A 9,788-nucleotide genomic window follows, 5' to 3' on the forward strand; every position below is an offset into this window, starting at 1 on the left:
CCGGGATGCTCCCTGTTAGATGAGCCCAAGAGGGCGAGGAGGGTGTGGATGGAATCGGGCGGGTTTTATCAGTGTGAGAAGGGGAGGTAAGATGGGGCTTGGTGCAAGCCCCCTGCGGGTACTCAAAAATACAGCTCTGTGTAAGATGTATGTGTGGGGAAGCAGGTGGCAAAACCACACTTGCCTCAGCTTCACCTCTGTGGAAATGCAGTTGCCTGCATCAACTGGCTCGAAGCCGGTGGTTAAGTTAAACTGGTCCAGGTTTGCAGCAGGACACTGCCTTGCAGTGACTGCTCGCCCCAGCTGGCCTGGCCCCAGGTGATTTCTGCAGTGAATTCAGCTTGAGCAAGTAGGTCTAGTCTCGTGCAGTATCATTGCTCCCTGCAAAGCCAGGCATGCCCATCACTGCAGCCAGCAAGGAGGTAATTGGTACTCTAGGTAACTGTTTCCAGGGTAAAGGTGGCTGTGTGTTCCTACCGGCTCCAGGTGCTGTAGTGGGGATGCTCTGTTCCTGCTTCAGTGTTTCAGGTAATTTCCTTTATGTAAGCAGCCCAATGGCAGGGCAGGACCTTGCAGCCCAACCATCCTGCACAATGTGTGCTGGGAAGCTGCAAATGAAGCCCCAGAGCTTTCACCCACCCATTCGCTGACCGAATAAATGTGTGAATCCTGTGTTCAGTTCTTGGCCCCTCACTACAAGAGAGACATTGAGGTGCTGGAGCAGGGCCAGAGAAGGGCAACAACCCTGCTGAAGCACACGTGTGATGAGGAACAGCTGAGGGAACTGTGAGTGTTTAGTCTGGAGATGAGAAGGCTCAGGGGGACCTTACTGCTCTCTACAACTACCTGAAAGGAGGTTGTAGTGAGGTGGGGGTCGGTCTCTTCTCGCAAGTAACAAGCAATAGGACAAGAGGTAACAGCCTCAAGCTGTGCCAGGGGAGGTTTAGATTGGGTATTAGGAAAGATTTCTTCACAGAGGGGGTGGTCAGGTATTGGAACAGGCTGCCCAGGGCAGTGGTGGAGTCACCATCCCTGGAAGTGTTCACAAACCGTGTAGAAGGGGCCCTTAGTGACATGGCTTAGTGGTGGACTTGGCACTGTTAGGTTAATGGTTGGATTTGATGATCTTAAAGTTATTTTCCAACCTAGTTGATTCTATGGCAGGTCTGGGGTTGTGGCTGCTGGAGCAGCACCGTGGTGTCCGTGGGGCTCTTCACAGACGTCAAGATGCCGAGGGTTTGTCTGCTCTGGGACAATGCTGTGCTTTGTTGCGTTACTGTGGCTGGCTGGGCTGGGTTTTTGGAAAGCATCCCAAAACAGAAAGGTGGGAGTGGCGGCTTTATAAGCAACCTGCTAAAAATAGGGAATGGGATTATAATCTTAATCCAGGAGACCTTTCTTGGGGCTCCAGGGAAACTGTCCTTTAATCTTCTTTTCTACTTAATAAGAGGGCTTTACCTTCTCTGTAAAGCCTCTCTGCTAATCAGCATTAATTTTGTTTAACTCCTGCAGTGTCTGTCCTTTGCTTTTTTGGTTGCATTGCTACCTCCCAGTTAAAACACAGGGCAAGTTTAGCAGGCAGGAATGGACCAAGGAACATTTCTCTTCCTTCAGTGACCACCTTGTCTTTTTGCAGCCGTTTGTCCGCAGTCCCAGCTGTGTCGTCTCCCTATATTTGAGGATCTTGATCAGATAGCTGTGCTGCTGTCTTGCTGCTCAACTCCAGCCTGCTGTGGTTTGGTGATACATGCTGTTTAGGCTGGATCCAAAACAGTTTTAGGAGTAAGCCGGTGGAGGTGAGACATCCTCTATACTAGATATTTGCACATTATCTGCTCTGAAAATGCAAAATCTGATAAAAGGGTGGAAAAAATAAGTTTCTGCTGAACATAAATACATACCTGTGATGTTGCTTCAGCAAGTAGCTCGAAAATGTGACATGTGGCCGCCTTGCTGATCTGGGAACCAAACACCAGCTCTGGCTTCTCTGGGGTTTTTGGCATGCCACCGGTGGTTTTTGAGTGCTCCAGGTTGCCAGAGGGAGCGGAGCTGTGTTCAACAGGGCTGGGTGGGCAGAGGAGCTTGGTGAGGGCAGTAATATCGCTGTGCGGACCCACTCATCATTAGGAGCGATTCTTTGGAGTCGGGGCACGCGTTTAACCAGATGTGATGGTAGAGGTGAGGGCATCTGCCCCCACGTCTACGCTGCTCACATCTCGAGGCAGAGATCATCTCCTCTGCTCACCCTCCCTTTTCCTCCATTGCCTCTCCAGCCCCAAGCAGCTGTTCCCAATATCCTGCACTGTGCCTTCCAGAAGTGCTCTGTGGGAGCAGATTTTGTGGTTTGTGAGGTGGGTGTTTGCTGTCAGCTGCCCACAAGGGCCCAACCTCTTCATCTGGCAGTGGAAATGCCTTTTTATTTGCCCCCTCTCTCCTCTAAATTAAGTCTTGTTTTCCTCTGCAGATCCCCAGCAAAAGAGAAGGGACACATTTGGAGGGAGACAAGAGGAAGCACCTGCAACTTTCTTGGCTTATTTTTAGCCTGTTTCCCAAAGAAGTGAGACGTTGTGATAGCAACGTATGTGTCTTTTCTCACTTTAGTTCTGAGTGGTTTTGGGAGAAAAAAGGGAATAAGGTCAAGGAGAGTGTCTCCATCTTCCCCAGACACCCCACCAATGCTCTTTCAGGGAGAAAAGCACCATGAGCACCCGCAGACAGGTGGGTGGCACAGACCCCGTGGGCAGAGATGCTGGGGATGTGCTGTTTGGAGGCTTGGGTTTGGATCTGTGGGCAAGAGGAGTTTCCCTGTCGCCTTTGTGGTGGATAAGTAGCTTAATTGTTGACCTGAGCAGTGGCTGGAGGCAGTAGTAGTGTGGACTTTGCTCCAAAAGGAGTGTTGTCTGCAGAAATCCTGGCTAAAACCAAGAGCAGGTACTTTCCCAGAAGAGTTTCCAACTGCACAGCTGTTGGGTGTGTAATGTGAGCACAGCAGCTTCATAGCCTTGGTTTGTGCCTGTTGTGAATCAGTGTCACCTCAGAGCCCTGGTTTTGGTGTCTGTGGGCACTGCCTGAACACCAGCTGAAGCCGCACTATGAGAAGGAGGGTGGGCTGGAGAGCTCCTGGGGTCCCCCCTTACCTTGAGTGAGTCTCCTCTCCTTGGTGACTGCGGGGGCCGTGTGATCCCAGAGGTTACCTGCAGAGCTGGGGACAGTTTGGCTGTTGTTTGCCTATAGCTTTACCAGCTGGGAGGGTGAAGAGCGGGGGAGAAACGAGGAGAGAAGATTAAAGACCAGCTTTTCATTGGCCATCTTAAACTTGCAGCTTGGTAATTAGGGCTTTAGGCAGCTCACAAATAGCCCAGCTTTCTGCTGGCTCGCTCATACCGTTCTCATTCTGCTGGACTTCATACCTGGGCTGAAAGGGAGTAAAAGCTAAAGGTAAGGATGCTTTGGAGCCTACTCCCAGCCAGAGCTCTGCTCATTCCTCTTATTCTTTCCCAGTTTGTCTAGGGTTGAATGAAATGACCGTAAAGGATTTGGGCAGATTTGAATTCCCCTTTTTCTATTGGTGCCTGCTGAAGGGTGGACGAAATTTTGAGGGCGGAAGAGAGGAAGCTCTAGCTGGGATGGGAGCATCCTGACTGGGTTCTGCAGGCAGAGACCAGGACTTACGCATCTGGAGCAGTTTTTTTTGGCACAGCTGGATCACAGTGGAGGCTGTGAAGCTCTTGGACAGAGTCAGTGCTGGCATCTGGATATCCCCTGCGGGGGCTTTTAGTGATGGCCAAGGAAGCCCACGTGCAATGAAGGAGCACTGTTTGGGATTGGATGGGTTGCAAAGTGTTCTGGGGTGATGGGAAGGCTTTGTGTAGCTCCTCTTCTGCAGTGTTTTGCAAGCAGTGGTTAGGGCTCACCCCTTGTATTTAAGTGGGCAAGAAGAACTGGCAGGGACAGAGGAGAGGGGGATGCTTTGGACAACTTGGCCACGTCTGATCCGGTGGGTCTCAGGCTGCAGCACCTGGAGGACACTAATGGCGAAAAAGAGAAAATAATGAAAAATAGAGCTTCCATTTGGATGGTGATTGAACATGGCTGGTTCTACACCCTCATTAGCTGCTGCTGGCATTTACTTAGACCTTGTGTATTAATAACCCATCCTTTCATGCAGGCATGGATAAACTAGTCAGTGCAGAGCATCCTCTGGGAACAGAGGGAAAACTGGTGTAATTTTCCAGCTGTGTTGCTGGCTGATGGGTGCCTGTGTGATCGCAGGGCTGCGCAGGAGGGGTTTAGGGATGCGGGCTGGGGTTGGGGAGGCAGCCCAGTGATGTTACCCTGCGGCAGCGTCTACAGCTGACTTTGGGAGAGGCGCTGTTTGGCTTAAGGCTGTTTGAAAAGTGATTTGTAAGGTCAGGGTGACATTGCTCTGATCTAATTTAAAACGGAAAGGCATTATGCTGTTTGTTGGCTGATCGTTCCCGAGGCCACACCCAGGCAACAAGGTTAAAAATATGCATTTCCAGGGGGTTTACTGCTGCAGAAAGGAATTGTGGCTCGGGTTTTTTCTTAACAGGAAAAATAGGCTTGTTTGATTTGTCCCTCTCTCATCATCACTTCTGGTTTAGAAGCTGCTGAATTGCCAATGGATGAGGGTCCCCAGTGGTACCCCCTCCACTGTCATTCAGGATTTTTTCTTCATACACATGTTGATGATTAACCTTTCTTCCTCCCCAGAGAAGCAGGCACATGAAAATGCCCAGTTTTTCTCTTTCTGGCTGAAGAAACTACTGCAGAAAGGTCTCTGGCGCCCCAGGCTGCCTTTTTTCCCCCTGTACTAGGAACCAAACCCTTCTCTCTTAGGTTGGAGTTCGTGCTCCAAGAAATATGGAAATAAACCCCAAAGCATGTTCGTGTCCCCTGTCACACTCATAGTGGTGGAGAACGTGCTGGGCTTCTGGGTCTAGGCTTCAGTATGTTGTCTGCTTGTGGTAAAGGCTTTGCATGTGGATATTTATCCCAGGACTGATAGGAAATGTTTAAATGTCCACCACAGGCTCATAGTTTGTACTTGCTAGGCTGTAAATGGACAACATAAGAGGTGTGGGATCTTATGAGCATCCCATCTCTTGCTCAGAGCTGCATATATGTAACACTGGCTGATTTCTGCCCTTTTTTCTTGCCAGCAATCTCATGCAGACTCCCCTTGAGGCCTCTCCCTGTGAGAGGGAAGCAGCTATGACTATACATGTATCAGTAAGGACTAGCTGGCATTGTCCATCACATGTGGATGTCCCATGATGTTTCCACATGCTACCAAAGGCACAGATAGCATTTTCCTCCCTTTAGAGAGAGCTTTCCTTTGTATTTGGGTCCCAGAAGGACCCAACCCTGGTGACAGAGAACACAGCTAGGACAGAGCTGGCTTGAATTATCCCAGCTTAAGGACAGCTGGAGCCCAGTTTCCTCCTCCTTTGGGTTATGTCTGAGTTTAACCTCAGTCCCTTGAGGATGAGTGTTCGTGCTGCAGTGATACATGTCCTTTATTTGTCCAAGGTATTTGCTCCCCAGGTAAGAATGGGGGCCAGCAGCAAAGCAAGGTGAAGCTGCCCCGCTGCATTGCTGGCACCATTGCATTCTGCTTTCCAAACTGCTGTCTCCCTCCTCAGGGCTCCTAGCTCAGGTCTTTTGCACAGAGGTGGTGTTTGCTATTAGTTTGCTAATATAATAGTTGCTTGAATTTCCCTTTTATTTCCTGCACTCCCAGTTAATTTCTATCAGCTCTAGGCTTGTGCTTTCTCATAATTTCATATTTGCCTGTAGAAACTTATATCCGAGGGTATAAAAGATAGATGCTGTTTTGTGGGGCCAACCAACCCTGAGAATCCATAGCTGTGTTTTTTCATAGATGTTTCTAACTAAGCATATTTTTCTGTCTTTCTAGCCATGCAGGGACCAAGACCAGTGGTTCTGAGTGGCCCATCAGGTGCAGGGAAGAGCACTTTGTTAAAGAAATTGCTTAAAGATTATGAGAACATCTTTGGCTTTAGCGTCTCCCGTGAGTATCTGTATGTCTCTGGAGAAGGGCAGTGGAGTTTAGGGCCGCAAGCCTGCTTTTGTTGCTCTATTCATGCCCCAAGTAATGGGCTTCCATGGCTTGCCTGTGTCGTAGGGCCTTGTCTGCGAGGTCTTCAGGGTGTTTAAGTAAGTCAGGATGCCTTTTGCTACCAGTATTGAATGGCAAGTCTAAGATTTGTCTGGAATAGCAGACAAATCTTGCCTGGTCTGGTGACCCCCAACACCTCTAAACACAGCTCAAGGAGGTAATGGATTTTTCTGAGTGATTCTTGACTCTAAGTTAGTTTTTTCCTTCCACCTTTGCAAGCTGATGAGGATTTTAACAGCCCGAGGTTGCCATGCCAGTCTTACATTTTAAACTGTTAGAATTTCATGAAGCCTGTCTCATTGCTGTCAGTGAAACAGTTCACCTCATCACCTGCGTATGTGTCTCCTGCCATTACGCTGGTGGTTTGTTGACTTTTCCTACATTGGTCACTTAAGTGCTGGCCAAGGGTCCTTTGTTCTCTGCCTAGTGTGGTTCTCTGTAAGGGGAAAAAAACCCTGGCTGGTCGGCTTGATCCATTCATGCCTGCCAGCAGTGCTGAGTGTTCATCAGGCAGGTTACCTGTTGCAATACTAATTCTGTTCTCTTTTTCTTGAGTGACACCTTAAAAGTTGCTGTAACTCTGGGCTGTGGGTGCAGCTCATTCGCCTGATTTTCCCTGGAGCTCTGCAGGGTGTTTTTAAGTATGTTACTGAAATTTTTTTTACTGTCCTAACTGTTTTGGATGCTGCAGTTGAAATCCTTGCTCTGAGATTTGGGTGATCTCCATGAAAGAGCAAATACTGGATGTTTAAAGATTTAATGTTACTGGAGATGAAAAAAAACCCCAACTTAAAATCTTTCCTTTTGTGTTTCATCCAATGCTCTTGATTCAACTGAATCTCTCTTCTCACTCCAAAATAATGTTACTGTTTTTTCCAAGGTTGCCTCTTGGTGGATATTTTTTTCCCTAAATCTCCATAGGCCACTTAGACCTTGACAACTGGTGCTTATAAAAACCTTGACCAGGTGATCAGAGCCTTATTGCATTAGGTCAACTTCTGCTGGTCCTAAATAAAATAATCAGTGTTGCCCTCCACGATGACTGTCAGCTCCTTTTTGGTTTTGCAGAGCATGAGCTTAAAATAATACCAGTTTGAATGACTTCCAGCAGGGTTCAAAGGCTGTCTGATTTATTCACCTACCTCGTGCAGGAGTTTGCGCTTATTCATTAAATCTGGCTATTTTAAGCACCTATGTGGGTGATGCATGATCTTTTCAAATGAAGGTAGCTCTGTGAAGTAGGGCACTGCTAATTCCCCTCAGCTGAGGCAGAGGTCCAAGTAACATGTCGACTATTCCACAGGAGGGCTGTAACAGAGCTGAATACTAAGCCCAGCCTGGTAAGTCCCACACTGACCACTCAGCCCCTAACAATCTTGACTGCTTTCATGTTATCTAGGATTCGTTGATTACAGGCCAATCCTGCATGTTGCTGTTGTGTTCAATTAGCTGATTCTATAAGCTAAGGTAATTTTAAATAGAGGATCAGCGTACTTCATGATTGGGTTCATCTGCTGCATAGTGCTTTTATTTCTTTGATACCTTATATCCTTGGGCGATCTACAGTATTTACAAAGCTGTGGTTTTTTGCTTGCAGATACCACAAGGAAGCCAAGACCCGGAGAAGTAAATGGCAAAGGTGAGCGTGCTGCAGTTAGGCCTGTCTCACCGGGCTGTGCAAATAATTCCTGCAGAAAATATTTAAGCTTTTGTGACTTACATGCATGAATCCCCTCTAGCAGGTAAGTTAGTCCTACATGTGTGTTTATAGGGTGCATTTCGGTAGGCAGATATTAATTAATTATGTATTTTAGAATGTGTTACATTCTACATCTATATAAATATGCATACATTGCACTTGGCCTTCTTGGACTTCATGAGGTGGGCCTGTGTACCCCCTCATGAAGTTGAACAAGATCAAGTGCAAGATCCTGCACCTGGGTCGGGGCAATCCCCAGCACAAACACAGTCTGGGGGAGACTGGATTGAGATCAGCCTTGAGGAGAAGGACTTGGCGGGGTTGGTTGACGAGAAGCTCACCATGACCCGTCAGTGTGCACTTGAGCCCAGAAACCAACCGTGTCCTGGGCTGCATCCCCAGCCGCGTGACCAGGATTCTCCCCCTCTGCTCTTTTGAGACCCCCCGTTGCAGACCTGCATCCAGCTCGGGGGCCCCCCAACACAAGAGGGATGTGGACCTCTTAGAGTGAATCCAGAGGAGGCCATGGAGATGCTCCGAATGCTGGAGCACCTCTGCTCTGGAGACAGACTGAGAGAGCTGGGCTTGTTCACCCTGGAGAAGAGAAGGCTCCAGGGACACCTTAGAGCAGCTTCCAGTGCCCTAAGGGGCCAACAACTTTGGTCAAGGGCCTGTAGTGATGGGACAAGGAATAGATTTAAACTGACAGAGGGGAGATTGAGATGAGCTCTTAGGCAGAAGTTGTTCCCTGTGAGGGTGGTGAGACACTGGCACAGGGTGCCCAGAGAAGCTGTGGCTGCCCCATCCCTTGCAGTGGTCAAGGCCAGGGTGGATGGAGCTTGGAGCAACCTGGTCTAGTGGAAGGTGTTTCTGCTTGTGGCAGGGGCTGGAACTGGATGGTCTTGAAGGTCTCTTCCAACCCAAACCATTCTATGTTTCTGTCATGCACACACTTTTGTTCTTTATCTCAGTGGCAGTGAGACTGTAGCCATTGCTGTTCTGCAGCATGTGCCAAGTGTTGGAGAAGAGATAATGTATAGGGATGTACTTGGCAGAGCAATACCAAAATTTAATTGGGCAGTGAAATGATAACAGAGGCAGAGCATGTGCTTCCATGTTCTTTTCTAGAAACCATCTCTGTGACTCGCTGACCGAAGCTGTCAAAGTGTGGCTCAATTTAAGCACCAAAGTCCATACCTGGGCATTGAGTGGCTTGATTTTCCAGAGTGCCAGGTAGCTCTTGTGTCCAGCTGCTTTTCTGTTTCCTGGTTTGTTTGTATATTTCAGAAATAATCAGATGAAGTTTGTTCTTAATTTCCAATCACATTTTTCACTCTGAAGTGAAAGGGAGGATTTTAAACAAAAGATAAATATTCCCTTTTAGTTCATTTGATTTTGATATTCCCTTTTATCTACCTCTCTTTCTGTTGTCCTGTTATAGTCTTTAGTCAAAAATGCTTTAAAATTAATAGCGTTGGCAGTCCAGCTGTAATGTGTTCCACACCTGTGGGAGGTAGGGGGGTCCTACTGCACCAGGAAGGGTAAAGGGTTTGAAACATGGGTCTACAGCAGCATTTATGGCCACACGAAAAGCTCCAAAACATGTTGAATAGGTGTCTGGGCAGTTGGTGTAGAGAGGGGATGCTGTGTATGTTAACGAGGAAGTAGATATCTGTGGTCTGCCACTGTTGTCCAAAGCAGATTTTAAGTTGCTTCTCCCCTACACTTTACACCCACACATGTAATTTTGACCATGAACTTTACCTTCAAAGCTCTTAATTCTTGGCTGTTTTTCCCATTTTCCCTATCCAGATTACCACTTTGTGACGAGAGAGGAAATGCAGAAAGAAATTGATGCTGGTGAATTCATCGAGCACGCAGAGTTCTCTGGAAATATGTATGGAACGAGGTATGTGGCTCAGACGC

General features: G+C 47.9%; 1 protein-coding gene across 1 annotated transcript in view; it reads left to right on the forward strand.

Moving 5' to 3' along the window:
* The first annotated feature begins 5,943 nt into the window (after window positions 1–5,943).
* Window positions 5,944–9,788, forward strand: part of GUK1 (guanylate kinase 1) — a 9,818-nt gene continuing 5,973 nt past the window's right edge. The window contains exons 1-3 of the mRNA XM_010024312.1: window positions 5,944–6,055; window positions 7,761–7,802; window positions 9,675–9,771. Of these exons, the coding sequence (XP_010022614.1) occupies window positions 5,944–6,055; window positions 7,761–7,802; window positions 9,675–9,771 (251 nt within the window). The remainder of the gene's footprint in view (window positions 6,056–7,760; window positions 7,803–9,674; window positions 9,772–9,788) is intronic.

Source organism: Nestor notabilis, unplaced genomic scaffold, assembly GCF_000696875.1.
Source record: "Nestor notabilis isolate BGI_N333 unplaced genomic scaffold, ASM69687v1 scaffold931, whole genome shotgun sequence".
Lineage (NCBI taxonomy): Eukaryota > Metazoa > Chordata > Aves > Psittaciformes > Psittacidae > Nestor > Nestor notabilis.